Consider the following 17,133-nt stretch of genomic DNA (forward strand, 5'->3'; position numbering starts at 1 on the left):
AATATTGTCTGCAGTTAATTTGGCGAATACTCTCCTTTAAAAAAATCTTATAAAAGGGCGTTTTTCTAATGTAACTGCCACTGAAGCTATCACAGTCAATCAATCTTCAACGCCTCCATCCGTTCCGCGGGAACTTACAAAATGCAGGTAAAAAGATCTATCTAATTAAAGACATTTAGTAAAAATACGTAATTAATTTAATTTCTTTTTTAACACTGCGTAAGTTTATATCGCTCAGAAATTTCAATTTGATTTCCTTCAGCGTTTCCATTCATACATACAGCGCCTACTAATGGGAAGCTGTTAAATTGAGAGGAACAAAAATAAACTACTCTTTGGAAACAACTTATATTTATCGTTAATGAAATCCTTGAAGTTGACGGAGCGAAACTAATTATTTTATAGCTGGTTCAATTTACGTAAGGTACAATCGAAGGTCTCCTCTTTTGGAAATATTCAGACGGTTTCTCTATTTGGTGAAAATATTAATACCACTAAAGCCTCATTCTACTAGATACAAGGTATGGAAAAGTTATTAAATATAATTTTCAGCATATTCTTGGATGTATCACATTTTTTTTAAACATAAAAATTCGCCCCTATAGGAAATCAGACAAAACCCTTACCGCACACCACTAGGGGCATTAGGGATCAGATTGACTACCTTTGTACTAGGGCAGTGATGACGAACCTATGACCCGCGCAAGCTTTTTCACTGATCCACTATTGCTAGGCAACCATTTGTTTGTTTACGCGGGTTGATTTAGATTTTCTAATTGTGTGGATAATTTATATTCTATCTGTATTTTTTTCAATCACGCATTGACACAAAAGCAATTTAAATGCTATCTAAAACCTTTAGTTTGATCATTACAGTTCCAAAACGCAAATGACGACAAATGCTTTTGTAGTATTTGAAATAAAGCAAAACTGTTTATAAAATATCAAATAAAATGTATAATTTTACTCATATTTTGTTTGTTAAAAAAATCCGACAACCCAAAGCAAATAACCATATTTAAATTTTTCTTCAAATAAAACACACTTTTGTAAGGTTTTTGTTCAGTTGTTTGTAAAAAGAGACTTCCATAGCACTTGTTTCGCCCCGTTTTACCCGTTAAGCCAACTGAATTTTAAAGATGTTTAGTTTTGAAAATATTCAGTTTAAAATTTTTAAACTTAACTCTTGTGCAAATGGGCATTAGTGACCCAAGAGCTAGTACTAAAAAAAAAATGAACAAAATTTGATCCTCGTCTCAAAAAGGTTCGCCATCCCTGTACTAGGGTTTCAGATAAAAAAAATAGTATGATTCGACCGTCATAAAACAATCAAGTAATATTTAAAATTAATCAAAAGTGAAAGAGTAAAGTTCTATACCTTTTTATTGCTACGTCACTCTTTAACAGTACCCTTTAAAACTAAAGAACAAAAAATATGTATTGAAGTCAACATCTTTTTTGTAAAAAAAAAAACAAAATTTATTTGCTAATAGAGAAAGTCCTCGGATGAGTGTTCACTCTAAATTTTTCTTTTTATTTTAGGATTTATTTTTACAAAGTTACAAAAGAAAAACTGGTAGCCAAAGATGGAGGAAAAATAAAGATAATTTTCCCACTTTAAAAAAAAAAAATCAATATTAAAACATTAGGAAAAGAGTTGCTAATTTTAAATACAAGCTGTTTTAATAATTATTGTTTTAATATACACTTTTTATCCAATTATGGTAACAATAATATTTAAATAAAAATAAAAAATAATTTATAAATAAATTTAAAAAAAAATTCACAAAACGAAAACTGTAAAACTGCAGAAATAAAAGGAAACTTAAGAGAAAAAATAAATAAAAGAAAAATATTTATATTATATATTTATATATATACGTACTATAATACAAGTTATGATATATATTTACACATTTTTTTTTTTTTTTTTTACATCGCTTATCCTAAACAAGAGTTTAGTTAAAAGTGACCAGTTGCACATATACTCGTATTACGCTGTGATTTCTTTTTTTTTTTAAAATGAATAAATTAAGGTTTATTTGTCTAATTTTTTAAATCCAATGTTTTTTTTGTTTAGCCCGATAACTTAGTAAAATTATTGACATACCTTAATTGTGAGAAAATGATGCTCCAATCTCTGCTGAAACAAAATTCAGGCAGTATGTTTGTTTATGTACTAATTTGAGGCTTGCCACTTCTTTCTTTTTTTTCAAACTGACTCATTTGGTTTAGTTTTCTGGTTAAGAGTAGAATAACTCACACATTTATTGCTATTTTAATACTTATTTAAAAAGTATCTACTGTTATTTCACTAAAGAAAAAACTATTTTAAACGTAATGCACTCTTGATTTTTTAAAAATAAAAATAAAATTGACTGTACAACAAAAAAACGTTCATATTTACGCTTTCCATATTCATTGTCAACCTTAGATTTGTGATACGCTAATCATCCAGAAATGATAAGGAGGCGACTTAAAGATTAGAAATGCAGCAAACTTCCTTTTTGACAGAAAGCAGGAGTAGTAGTAAGAACGACTGTTTGCAACAGAAATGGATTTTTGGAAAATCAGCATAAATAAAAAATGGGTTAGAAACTGTTATATCCGACAATTGATGCAATCTACAAAAACTACTAAAGTAAGCAAGTATAAATCCTATCTGGGACCATCCTAAATTATATGCCTTCCATCAAATTAAAAAAGATAGATTAAAGAAGTAACATTGGAAGAAATTAATAAACGGCACAGAGGAATGTAGGAGAAAATTTCCTTTAGAGGAATATTAGAGAACTCTCATTGAAGAGTAGTACGAACGAAGATAACCACAGACACTCAGCAAAATTCTGAAACAAAAAATGAAGATTTTGTCTAATGGATGAGTTATTCTACACTTTTTTAACTACTCTTAAACTTTTTTCAACACTTTCAACCTCTTTTGAGAAACATTGTTATACGGCAAACTGTAAGGCTGCAACGGAGAAGCATAAACAATTATAACACACACATTAGTATAACCTGACATGCAGGAAACCTCTGAGAGATTTCCACGTGTAAATTTACCCTTAACTTTTCAAAATTATTGGGTATAACAAAAAAATAATAAAATTTTAAAAAATAAGAGGGTTTATAACTGACAGAAAATTAAAACGCAATTACGAAAACCCATATCAAACAAATGAATTTTTTTGTTATATCACAAATTCATAAAAACATTTCAATAATTTTCTCTCAATTCCCGCACTGATAATCTCTCTTTTAATACAAAATAAAAATAATAATAAAAACTTACCAGAAAATACTTTCTCTTTTTTAGTACACAATTATCACAACATTTTGCTTTTGAGTAAATAAACAATAATTCGTGAACTTAAAAGTGCTTCACTTAAAAAAAAAAGTCACAATTTAAAATTGCTTGCACATAAAACAGTCATGGGTTATTTAAGTTTTTTTTTTTAAGATTATTGTTTTAATTCTGAGAAGTTATAGTTTATAAGAGTTAGAGTAGTTGATTTTGTTATTTTAATTATTGTTCTGCTTTTTCAAAACTCCACACTGTACAATGAAAATATATGTATTTACTTTTTTTAATTAAAAAAAAAAACACGTTGCTATTATCTTAAGATAACATGTCAGCGATATAATCTGGCGAAATCTCTTAGTATATGCGTCATTGCTTTGGTACTTTCACAGCTGAAAATAAAAACAAGGTATAAGAGATGAATAAATTGAAATATTAAATAATAATTAATTACCATTTCCTACTTCAAGCAAAATATAATAAATTCGGAAGTTATTACATCGGTAATGGCATAATGGCAACTTTCTTAAGATCAGTCTGTGCTAAAACGATGTTATCAAGATGCCTGAAGCTAATGTTAGGAAAATACTTATTTCATTACTTGCACATTGCACTGCCGCTCACTCAATAAAAAAAGATTTCCAATTTCAATGTTGTTGTTCTGTGACACTGTATTTTTAAGTTTTTCGACATTACGCTTTTCCGTAGTTTTTGACGATCAAAAACAGCTGCCCTACCAAATAGTTTTAATTTGTAAGTTGGAATTATTCAAATTTTAATGGTACTATTTTTATTAGGCCACCTCTACGTAATTAGATTGAGTATTGCGGCGGCATACATAACACTGGCTAAAAAAATCGGTAGCTAGAAGTTAAAGAAATGAATTAACGAGAGCATGGAGTGTTTTTTCTACTTTAGACAAAAATTCTTTTATAGAAGCCACGTTTAGGACCAAGGGATTTCAATCAGTCCCCAAAATTAATGGTAGAGAAAAATGATGATGTTATTACTAATTGCCAACAGTTGCATGCTCTTCATTCAGATTTCAACCACAGATAAGATACTTCAAAGTAGAACAACACGCCCATTAAATTTTGGCTTTAAAAATTCTGTACATTGCAACTAACAGCAAATGAAAAATTTAAATACAAGTTTCAACAATTATGTCTTCAGAAGCGATATCTGAATTCTATTCTGAATTAAGAGGTATAATATATTCGTTACAAAATTATTTACTTTTCTTCAACTTAATAATGAAGTATTCGTGCAGACACAACTCCTTAGCCAAAAAAAAAGTAGCTGATTTCAAATAGAGTATTCTACGTCTTGGAATTCATCAGCCGAATGTATTGTCAAGTGAAGATAGAAGAAGGCACAAGCACATGTTAAATGTTTTCAGAATCATCAACGTGTGGCAAATAAAAAATACACTAAGTGATACACACAAATATTAAATACAATTAATTTATTCAATAAGAATCTCATACCTTAAAACAGATCTATGGAAGTCTTCTAACTGTTTAGGAGTTGCAGTAACACTGCCCCCGCTGTTCTGTGTGGGCATTGTTTTAATTGCTTCTTCTACCCAACGGCTCATCGACTACAAAAATATTAAATAATCATAATAACATTGTAACACATAAAGACTAAAGCGCATTCGAACGTTTTCATACAACACCCTTCTCAACACACATCCCACGACTTCTCATTTAATTTGGAATCATAACGATAGAATAGTGGTAACTATTGTAATGGCACCTCAAGAGAGAACCTTCTTAATGATGCTACTTTTTTGGGGGCAAAATCTCTAGCTCCCCAAGAAGTATCCTGGACAACTGATTCATGGTGCAGACTGACAGTTACAGTGAATGGGCATCTAACAGCGGGGATAAAGGAAACTCTCAACCTTCAGAACATCTAGTGGAAGTCGTTGGGGAGTTAGATGTATTGGTTCAGGGAATGGTTATCCCTCTCTACCGACTTTTCTCTTCAAGAGGTCTGGGACTTCGAGGTGATAAAGGGGATATATTCTAACACGAGAGAATGCTTGAAAAATGCCAATTTTTTCAGTAGGGTTGTACGACCAACTACCAAATTAGGTGTAGAGGATGAAGGCGATTAGCCAACTAGAGTAGTCATTCTTACCTAATTACTAGCTCCCTGTTTTTCTCAGGGAATCTCTGGAGAACCTGGATGATGACCAAGGTTACAAGAATGTACACTCTCTTGGAACTCTCCAAAATTTTTAATTTGAAGTGATAACTTCGAATAACTGGGGTTTAGGAGTGGGGTGAATTGGCATCAGGGAATGGTTATCTTTAACTAAAGAATCTTCTTTTCCAAGAACAAATCTTTCAATTATTCTAAATCTACAAAAAACTTAAAAAAAGTTTTGTTAAATCACACTAGAATGATATTCTAACTCGGAATTTGGGTAGACATTTCTTACTCTTAAACATACAGGTATTAGAATCGTACAACATAATAATATAGCCCTTTAGAGTAGAGCTAAACTTCATCCTCCCAAAGAACCTCACTAATAATTTTTTCACGAAAAATATTTCAAATGGAAGTAATAGTACTACATACTTATTGGTTTGGAGTATGTATACCAATTTTCTATAAACTTACCGGTTGATGGGTAATCATTAATTCCATGATAACATCGGCTACTTCTGATAACATGTACGTGTGTAAACAGAATACCGAAGCCTGAATTAAATTTGTCACTAGCTCTTGTCCTTTTTCTTCAATCAGTCTGTGGCCAAGATTTTTCCTTAATTTGTCTTCGTTATCTTGCTGTAATCGAAAATATATTACTCGCTAGTGGAATTATAATCAAAATGCAAAAAATTAATTACAAAAAAAAATATAATTTCAAATTTTACCTCTAATACTCTTCCCACGTGTACTAAATCGAAAAAAAATTTCATAACGCTAGCGTTAGCGTCCCGATGATCTAATGCAACAGCCATTAAGGCGCACTGCAATATGGAATCTATGCAGGGCGCTGTAAGCAATGCTACAGGTGCTCTTTGAAGAAACCTGAACAAAATTATAACTTTTTTTTTGGAAGGATTGTAAAATTCAAGATCTTAGAAACTATAATAATCATACCACAATTTATAATTCGCGAATGATATGGATCTCTAAGGATCTCTTGAACAAAATGTTGTAGAAAAACGAGTAAGAGGTTTGATGTTGGTTTGAACGAAAAACCATACGTAAAGACTAAAAAAATTAACCTTTTTCTAATGCAGTTATGGAAGGCCTAATATACTTAACTTGGACGTACGCTCCAAAGTCGCTGCTTGACACCATATCCTACTATTGATGTTATTCTGAACAATTTTAAATAAGCCTTTGATGAAACCATCTATTAAATAATTATTTGAAATAACTTTTGCTAATTTCCGCTTGTAAAATTTAAGTTGTTTGCAAATGTGGGTGTATAACATCAGATAAGAAGTGTTACTTCTAATCATTCATTTTCAAGAATAAAGTGAAATATATGCTCAAAAAATTAACTAGCAAACAAAAAAATGTAATAAATACTTTCTTTTCTTTTTTTAATTACCTTCCACAGAGCCTAAAAAGGTCATCAACTGTATCTGGATGATTTTTTAATCCGTTCGGCTCTTGAAGAATTGTAAACGTAGGACCTATGAACACTTGTAACATATCTACAAGACCTTGTGTACAACCTGGATCTGTAGCATATTCGTCTACAAGTATAGAGCCTAAATATAGGAAACAGCTATGCTGATGTTGTGAATACAATGTGACGATCTGGAGAGAATAAAATAAAGAAAGGAAGATATATATTATTTATATCTTAAATCAGTTTTGAAATTAATGTGGGTCATATTCATGAATAAGAGTGTTTTTACCTGCTTTACCATTGGTTGTAATAAATGTGCCGAATGTTTTCGTAGACATCGTACTATATATCGCAAACACCTACAACATCTTTCGGTAATATGACCGTCCGCTTGATATTTTGTGCAAGCTGAGGACAGAACTGGCCATATCTATTTGGAAAAACATTTACATGTTAATATTATTGAAGTCTGACTAATTCATATTAAATGGAAGTCTGTAAATATAAAATAAATGAATGCTTCAAGCTATAATGTACAGAATTTGTAACAATTTTACATTTCAACTCTTGGAATATAATTCATTGCACACTGAATGATGCGTAGCTACTTTGTAAATGTCATTTTAATTCCAACAGGCATTTTGATGATTAAAAAACTTCAAGAGTAAAAAAACAAAAGGGCAAACAAATTTGGTGGAATTTTATATACAGATATGATGGCAAAAATGATGATGGTATCTTCAAATAGAGACGTTCGAGTAATATGTCAATAGTCAATTTTCACTCAAGGATGTTTAAAACTGTCACGTGAAAAACTTTTTCAATATTTTCTAAGAAAAAAAAATGAAGGCTAAAAACTATACGCTTCAATCTCCTTATGCGCAACATAGACTCCTGCAAATCTCCTTTGTTCAAAAACCATACGATCACTCTGGATTTTAGTACCTTTTTTCTATCTTTGTGCCACATCTTTATCGCTTCCTTTATTAGACTGGAGAACATGCAGTGCATAAGGAGAATAAAGCCCTATAATTTTTTAATAAGAACCATCCTAGAGTTTGTAGACAAGTTTGAAAAAGTCGGTTACATTTACGAACATATCAACTTGAAGATGAACCCAAGTTGGTCTGAAATGTCTTCGTACATGATTAAATTAAATAAATTAGTAAAACTGAGACTTTCAACGGCTATTAAAATTTAATTGACAAAGAAATCGAGTTGATATATTGATGACTAGATGAAGTAGAAACAACAATGTTACCTCAGTAATAACTGGCTGACAAGGATGTACACCACCGTTTTGTGCCTGTAAATTTACATGCCTGAACACAGCAGCTAATCGATCTAACCATACAGCTGGATCAGTTTTCGTTCCTCTTTCTGGTTTGACGTCATTCTAAGGAAAATGATAATTATTATTGTAAAAGAGATCTGATGTATTAAAATAGAATATAAATAAAAACTCCAAAGTATAGTATTTTGAATGGATGTTTCTGGAGAGTAAAATTTGATGCAGTACTTCCTCTTATGTACTAGGAAGAAGAAAGATAAAAAACCAACAACTTACCTCTATAAGATGACAGAGAGGTTTCACTTGGATTAAGCAGACATCTTTCAATGCTTGCTGTATTTGTTCTGGTGGTATATTTTCTAATATAGCTGCTACACCTGCACACGTATTACACTAATCTAAGAGTTCTACTTCAAAATTGGCAAAAGGATGATGACATGAAGTTGACCTTAAAAAAATACTCTTAATTTAAGCGAACCCACTTATCTGAGAGTTCTGAGGAATTTTTTAGAATGTTAATATTGTGTCAATTTCACTATTAATTAATATTATTCCAAGCAAGCTGTTTCAAGAAACTACCCAATAAAACTGTTATAAATAAAAGAAGATAATGGGGTAAAAAATGCTTGAAATAAAGAAGTAATCATCCCATCTTTATAAAAATATTGATCGTGATGTCTAAGGAGAGGAAGATGTTGGTGTGGCTGAAGATTAATGTGTCTATCATCTGCAAATTTCTTCCATGCGGAACAATTAAGCTTGGAAAAATATGTACAATTATAAATGGTAAGAATGCGTAAAGAACATAAGACATGATAATGTGACATTAAATACCGGAGTAAACAACGCAGTCATAATAAAAGTAAAGAAAATAAAGCAGCTTTTGTAACTGTTTAAAGCAATAGCTCTAGAAGTGTATACAAGTAGGACAGATTTGTGTAAATAAATTTAAAAAAGAAAGAAAGAAATGCCGTAGACAGAAAATGAAGTCAGAATAGTTTTAAACGTGAACAGCTGGTCGTGTTGATGGATTTTAAAAGTAGTGCGAAGACTAACTGAAAGTTCAACATAGTTTTGCCCTTTGTAACAAATTAGGAAATATACCATTAATATTAAGTATACTATGTACGTATAATAAATGATTAAATAAAATTTAAAGGTATGATTGGGCACTCAAAACAACTTATATAAATTTCTTAATTAAAAATAACTAAAAAGATAACAAACACTAACTATACCTTTGATTACGCCACAGTGAGCAGTGTTGGGTATCTGCAATTTATCTAATGATTCTAATACTTGTAAAACACTAGAAAATCTAAGCGGCATGTGTCCCCTGCATGCAACACAAACTCCTTGTAAACAATTAGCGGCTGCAGAAGCAAGTCTATGGTCTTGATGTAGCGAATACGTTACTGAGTTGAGTACCGGCTCTAGAATTATGATTTTAGAAAATTTAATACTTTAGAATAGAAACAACTTCTAAATAAAGTAAAAAAAAAAAAAGTACACACAATTAATTACCTAAATATTGCGGATGTTTTTCTATCCATTCAGATAACTGACCTAGCAAGAGCAACGAAGTATGTCTGACCGCTATATGAGTATTTGTTGGAAGATTTAGTATTGACTCAACAACTTTTGGTACTACATCGTTTTCTTCACTATAATAAATAGTTAATATATATTTCTTTAAATTTATAACACACAATGCGTACTGAGAAACAAATAACAAAATCATCTTAATTATTTGATATCAATAACTTTCTCAAAATGTCTTGTCTTTTTACTTTCTTTTATTGCGAGTGAGAGAATGTATTGCGATTGTGTTAAATTTTCTCCTGAAATATAGTAAACGAAGTATGTTTACTAAGTAAGTGGATTTTTCACTTAATTTTGGAGTCTCTCGAAAATGGTTCCACTCAATCTATAAGTTAATAAGAAATAGGTTAAGCTTTCCTTTATGGGGAGAGCCCTCCAGAATTTACAATTCAGACTTCATAAATTATGCCAGCTTGGAAAGCTCGAAGTTCTTCGGAGAAGAAAAACTAATGCCTTTATATTAAGAACCACGAGCTCTACACAAGACTTAAAGTGATAACTGGAAGAGATTCGCTTTCTGGCCAAATTATACAGAATATTATCTAAGCAAAACGTGAAATTATAAAAAAATAAGTGTAATACTTACGGTATAATGTTATTTGCAACAGCCTGCATTATGAACAGGGCAGCTTCACATGTGTCCCAGCTGGACTGACCAGATTGTAAAGACATAAACATCTGTCTGAAACAATTTGCTGAGCCTACTACGAAAACCACGTCTCTAATTAATTCAGCAACTTTTGTCCTGAATTCAGAAAAATCGTCCAATTCTTCTAATAAGCCTTCCTAAAATTAAAAAATTATTTCTGAAATGATGTTTTGTTAAATAGATATTTTGATTACTTTTTCTTTATTTGCTCCACAAATTTTGGCATGAATTGGAGCACTCTCAAGGTTAATTGGAATTGTATGAAGGTCTGATATGAAAATGGAAGTATGAGCAATTTATACTCTATTGTGGTTACCATCAGGTGACTATACAGATGACTATGGCCACTGCCTTCTTAATTAGTTTTAAATTTGAAGATATTAAATTTCGTATATTATTTCTGCCTTTACTATTAAAAAAAAAAAGTGGCGTGAACACTCACACGACTAAGAAAGTAGTATAAGAAATACTACTAATCTCAAGGATCTACCTCAAAAACATTTTCTTCAATGTACGGTCATTAGAGTCACAATTAATTCTTGCCAACATTATAAAGTTTGTCAAACTTATCCTTTTACCAAAACCATACGCCAATTAGTGAAAAGACTTTTTCCGGAAAACAGATATTTCCGATAAAATCCAAAATCCATAATAACTTCTATTATTATAGGCTAAGAGAAAGTACCTAAAGACCCTTTAGGCAATGCTGGCCTCAATTTTTAATGTTTTATAAGAATATTTGGATGCAACTTTTTCGGACTTTTAAAGCTATGTAAGAAGTGAATGTTAATAAAATTGTAAAATATTGATAAGCGGCATATCTGCTACGAAATTCGGTGATTGATAAAAATTTTTAAATTAAAACATAGTGTGAGAAAGTCATAAGTGTTCACCCCAATTTTGTTCTCCTACCTAATCTCAAGGATCTACCTCAAAAACATTTTCTTCAATGTACGGTCATTAGAGTCACAATTAATTCTTGCCAACATTATAAAGTTTGTCAAACTTATCCTTTTACCAAAACCATACGCCAATTAGTGAAAAGACTTTTTCCGGAAAACAGATATTTCCGATAAAATCCAAAATCCATAATAACTTCTATTATTATAGGCTAAGAGAAAGTACCTAAAGACCCTTTAGGCAATGCTGGCCTCAATTTTTAATGTTTTATAAGAATATTTGGATGCAACTTTTTCGGACTTTTAAAGCTATGTAAGAAGTGAATGTTAATAAAATTGTAAAATATTGATAAGCGGCATATCTGCTACGAAATTCGGTGATTGATAAAAATTTTTAAATTAAAACATAGTGTGAGAAAGTCATAAGTGTTCACCCCAATTTTGTTCTCCTACCTAATCTCTAAGAACTAGGCTCATCAGCAATTCCAACCTCGTAATACAATTAATGATTTTAATATCTTATTGCTTCCAAATGTCTGTCTCTTATAGCATTAAAATCAGGAGAGGCGAGATTTTGCTTATATTCTCTTATCAAAGGAAACAGATAGAAGAGTCCTTGATACCATTCTTTCCCGATGAAATTGCTGATATCAAGATCCCGTTAGCATATCACAGCGCACAAGAAATTAGTGGGAGGGTCGTGCTACTACAATTTTGCCATAAAAAAAAAAATTTCATTACTTTGGAGTAAATAGACAGTTTAGGATAGAAATAGCGGAACACTTTCCTGCTAGCAAGTTAACATGTAAAAGCAATGTGCTTTGTGCTTAGTGCACGGTTTGTTCGTAATGAACAGAACATTTCTCTGCGTACCACACTTTCTTATGGATTAGACTTATTTAAATTGGAAAAAAATACATATGTACAATAAATAATAAAACTGTTTACGCACATGGTCAGGTTCCATCTGACAATGTCGACATAAAGCTTCTATTAATCTTTCTATGAACGGTTTAAATAATAACGTTAACCTATCATTATTCTTTTGGTAAAGTTCTTCTGATAAACGGTACCACAAATTAAACGTGATTGCAGCCACCTGTAAAAAAAAATTAAGTTCAAATCTTAATTAACGAGAAAGTAAAAAAGAAAAACAATGCAAAACGTTTCTGATAGTATTTAGAAAAATATTTTACAAATTAAAAATTTACAATATTATATTACCTCATAATCATGGTGTCCAACACAAGTTAGTACCAAATCAAATATTTTGATTGCAAAATGAGGATTTTCAGGAGTTGAACCACTCACAATTTTCTCCAGAAAGGATTCCGCCAGTTCCGTAAATACACGACAATAATTTAAACAGCTGCCCATAGAACAGGAAAATAAATAAATAGTTTTTTATATTATTATTAAATTTAATTCCAGGCACCTATCAATATTGAGATCATCTGAACAGTATTCTCTCTTTAAAGGCAATTCTGTCCACCATCGGACAGTGAGCTGTAAGAAACAACTAGTAAGAGAAAATTTAAGTGTCGGCTGCTGGATTCGAACGCCGTTATCTCTGCTTGGAAATGCAATGCGCTAACCTTTCCTTATTATTATTATTATTTTTTTTAAATCCGGTTTGATACATTCCACCATAAAGTACTATTGGCAATAGGTTGCATGTCTGTCAGAGAGCTTGTTTTTCTTCATTCTGACAGGTTTCGAATAGTTGATATTTCCAGCCAGATTGATTCTCTGATTTTATGCAGATACAATGTACAACGAGAAAAATTTCTGCCTTGTCCTGGCGCTCCTGCGAATATCACTTAAAACTGATAAAAGTAAAAATCTATTTGTATGTACGGAGTTTGCAGCCCAGAAAGATAACAATCCACAGTGTTTCAGATTGAGGAATTCCTCTTACTCGAGTTTAGCAACACTTATCCTTTTAAAACTCACAACAATCAATCAAGTACGTTAAAGAAAATAGAACTTTAGACGGAATCTATCCAACCTTTTTTTCCAGCCATACCCTTAATAGAATTTTTCAGGAAAAAATGTTTCTTATACAAGTTTTATGTATACAGTGATATCGAAAGATTGACCGATTTAGACTAAAACCTAAATTGTGGCATCTAAGCAAAATATTAAATTTCAAATATCTGCTATTATGTTTCTAGAGTAACAGAAGTTACACACAAAAAAACAATTAACAGGTCAACTTAAAAAACCACTTTTTCATACTCAGAAACATTTCCAGTTAAACAAAAAAATTCTAAAATCAGCACGATTTCAATACTTTCTTTCTCAGATGTAAAGCAAGAGAAAGTAAGAACCATAGGATAAAGCAAGTTTTGCTCCTTTCTAATACAAAATTCTACAACGCAATGTCCTAACCACTAAATCAGTAAAATTTTCGTAAAAAGTGGAACGAGTGGATTTTAACACCACTTATCAATCTTGATATTTCAATATTTTAGATAACCATGATCACTTCTTAAGTTATTCCAAAGTTAACACAGATTTATCAACATACCAAAAATGAAAAAAAAAAAAAAATTCATCATAACTTACTTCTCTTGGTCTTCATGTGCCACAGACAAATGAAAAGGTTGTTCCAACGATATCACCCCATTAAATAGTTGCATTTCGATTTCCTGTTGATTGTTATTATCCTCAAGACATTGAAGAAGTGCACATACACAATCCGCGGCCGCCTCATGAAGTAATGGTGAAGCCTGCGAGAAATATAACTTTTATTAGCTTGAAGTGTAAAGAAGAAAATTAACGGGAAACTCCAGCAATTAAACAAATCTCACCGATCTATTAGCCAACACATGAAATGCAGTAGCTACAACCACATTATCAACCATTTCAGGCAGAGATATCATGGGTACAGTCACCCAGGAAGTGAAACATTTCAGAACTTTTATTTGAACCTGTGGTATGTTGCCAGACGTTTCTAAGCAAGCTTTCTGAATAACAATAAAATAGATGTTTAAAAAATTATATCATAAAATTGGTTTTTAATCACTTAAGGCGCACAAAAAGTACCAACCAAGAATTGTAAGACATTGGATAATGACATTAAAAATTGCTTAAGAACTTGTTTCCTCCTGTTAGCACCTAACCTAAGAGCCCTTGAAGCTGTTTCTTCTGGTAAAACTGTAAGAATTTCAAGAAGTGCCAGAGGAACGGTGGAAGAGTATCTTTCTATCAGGTCCAAGACAGGTTTTTCCCAAGAACTCATTTGCAAAGCTAGATCTCCAAGCGCAGCACATAACTGTAAACAGAATTGATGTTTATCATGAGAGCAAATTAGGTGAAGAAGAAGAAGTCACATATGCCAAACCCCACGTTTTGTGTCAAATGAAGATGTGATAGTAGACGTAATAGAAATTTAGCAAACCTTCTGGAATGCAATCTATTTATTGAAAAAAACAGTTCAAAGCGGATTGAACTTGATGAGCGACTTCACAGAAAACATCAAAATCACGAAAGTCAAAAGTTTGAATGCCAGTCCGAGAAATTTACACCTTGCATATGTGTACATATTTATTTTAATATTTCCGTATATTAACAGTTATTTCATATTTACACAAAAATAAGGGAATTAGATCGTAACCTTGTTAATATACATAATACCAATTAGTTAAGAAAAGGTTACCAGATTAACATCTATTAATAAGAGCATTCCGTATACTTCCTTTCTCGTTCCTTCCTAATGAAAATAGAAAAATTTGAATGGCTTCTCATATACTCTATCGTAGACCTAGACTGTTGCTTGATTCGTTCGTTTAATACACTGTTCTATATTTAGTAAATTTGAATTGTTCATGTTATATAGCATTAGATATAATGTTAATCTATGTTATATGGTACTTAAAAAAAACAAAAAAAAAAACAGTTTAAGCGGTTAAAGAAAATTAATTCACCCGTAATAAATTCCAAAATCACTTCTCAAGAAAACAAAAAGGTACACGTTTAGATAGTACACAGTGCACCGGGTAAGTGTAGAACAAATTTCTAGATTATAATCAATTGAAACTGGGAAGGTCAAATCCTTGATAAGCTATGAAACTGTAGGATGCACTACTGGTTTAATTATATTCAATATAAATCTTCTTGAGCAGTAATTAGGACTATTGAAAACATTATTTATAAAAAACAATACCTGAGTAACGATAACGGAATTCGTATTTTCAACAATCCTACTAATATGTTCCATTAAAGAATCCCTTAAAGATTTATGAGATTCAGGAGGAAGTTCATGGAATGATAATTGGATTTTTGTCCTCATAGTTTGTGCAGCAAAATAACACCATTCTAGTTCATTGCTTCCGTGAAGTATCTCGTCTGATATTTTCCAAGCGTATACCTTAAAAAATTTATTCGTTCATTAATGTCAAAAGAAAAACATTTCCTGGTCAATCCCTAAAGTTAGTTATATTTATTTAATTTACTTAACTAAGAAGAAAGAGCCCATTGTGAAATATTAAGACGCTTTGATGAAAATTACTTGAAAATAACAGTTCTTAAGTCTTGAATTGTGTAAGAATTAGAAGTTAAAAGGGTTTGCCTCACATCGTAATTCAGCAAACTAAATAGCGAAAACATCTGCTACAGATGCTAAAACCATGTAAAAGTAAAAAAAATCTTTAATTAATATTTATTTACTGAAGGATTTATAAAATGCAAATGTTCAATCTATTTGTTAGGTTAGAAATATTAATATGAGGCAATCCTTAATGAAAAAAACAAAAACATTACAATTCAATTAAAATGAAACTACTTACAGATTTCTGTAATTCTCCCAACCATAATGATGCTTTTTCTTTTTCCGAAGGATCTGGATTATGGTGTAGAGTATATACGGCTTGGTATACCGTTTCCAATGATGGAGGGCCTTCCATTTGTAAAATTCTATATTAAAAAGATGGTAAATAGTAGTAATCCTTCTTCTAGAACACTCGCAATGCCTTACGACAATTTAACACAATTTAAAACATGAGACATTTTCGTCCTTACACCTTAAGAAAACGTATTGTAGCTATACCCAACAAATGTCAGCGCACTGTTCACTGCCCCACCACTTTGCACGGTAACACGGTAAGGTTGAGCGCCAAGAATCGAAAATTCAAATTTTGTCAATAAATAGATTAATTTTTAATTGCAATTTTTTTTTGTTATACAGGTCATTAGATGTTTTTTTAGGTTACCTTATTTCGCATATAATATTCAACCACTTATATATTTCGACCCATTGCAAATTGTTAAAAAATAAAAATACCTGCTCATCTAATCTATTCTTAATAACCAAACATTTTACAATAAATAAGTTACGCTTCTCAAAAATGGTATTGCTGTTAACTTACAAAGTAAAATTTACATAACCGCAAGTTTCTGTTATCAGACGAAGCCTTTTGAACTGCAGGTTAAAGCTGCTAATTTTTATTAAATTATTATTTTCTTTACAATAATCCATAATTGCTCTTTTACAAACTATAGTTGGAATGATCAAAATACTCACTCGACTTTAAATTTAGGTTTCTCCATTTGCAAAGTTATTGCTATATTTTTGCTCATCACTAATATTTCTTGCATTTTACTATTCTGCAATCAAATAAGTCTCTTAAAAAGGGATTCTCAATGACTAACAATGTGACTTATCCATAAAAGACCTCTGATATAAGTTAACCATCAATAAACATATACATATATGTAATATTAAGAGAGAATGTATTCCAACATACTAAACGTTAAATAAATGATTGGAGTGTAACAATTTTAATTAAA

At 31.1% G+C, this 17,133-nt stretch overlaps 2 protein-coding genes across 3 annotated transcripts in view; one reads left to right on the forward strand and one right to left on the reverse strand.

Annotated features, from left to right (window-relative positions):
• The first annotated feature begins 69 nt into the window (after positions 1-69).
• The window catches only part of LOC141451751 (facilitated trehalose transporter Tret1-like), a 51,640-nt gene continuing 34,576 nt past the window's right edge, over positions 70-17,133 (forward strand). Inside the window, exon 1 of the mRNA XM_074123398.1 lies at positions 70-521. The gene's annotated coding sequence lies outside the window, so the exon portion shown is untranslated. The remainder of the gene's footprint in view (positions 522-17,133) is intronic.
• On the reverse strand, positions 1,843-17,100 carry Tnpo-SR (transportin 3). Of its 2 annotated transcripts, XM_074123372.1 has the most exons (19): positions 16,868-17,100; positions 16,134-16,260; positions 15,512-15,715; positions 14,396-14,620; positions 14,157-14,312; positions 13,912-14,075; positions 12,568-12,712; positions 12,296-12,442; positions 10,382-10,581; positions 9,718-9,857; positions 9,432-9,626; positions 8,470-8,570; positions 8,164-8,298; positions 7,192-7,332; positions 6,879-7,090; positions 6,190-6,346; positions 5,933-6,100; positions 4,789-4,901; positions 1,843-3,693 (listed from the first exon to the last, which is right to left on the reverse strand). In XM_074123372.1, the coding sequence occupies exons 1-19, from the start codon at positions 16,939-16,941 to the stop codon at positions 3,633-3,635; spliced, it is 2,865 nt and encodes a 954-aa protein (XP_073979473.1). In that variant the 5' UTR covers positions 16,942-17,100; the 3' UTR covers positions 1,843-3,632. The 2 variants fall into 2 exon arrangements, with proteins under 2 accessions (XP_073979473.1, XP_073979474.1); XM_074123373.1 differs by lacking the exon at positions 16,868-17,100 and having other exon boundaries at positions 15,512-15,966; positions 16,134-16,720.

The sequence above is a fragment of the Rhodnius prolixus genome, unplaced genomic scaffold, assembly GCF_049639745.1.
Source record: "Rhodnius prolixus isolate KJV_2025 unplaced genomic scaffold, Rpr scaffold_14, whole genome shotgun sequence".
Lineage (NCBI taxonomy): Eukaryota > Metazoa > Arthropoda > Insecta > Hemiptera > Reduviidae > Rhodnius > Rhodnius prolixus.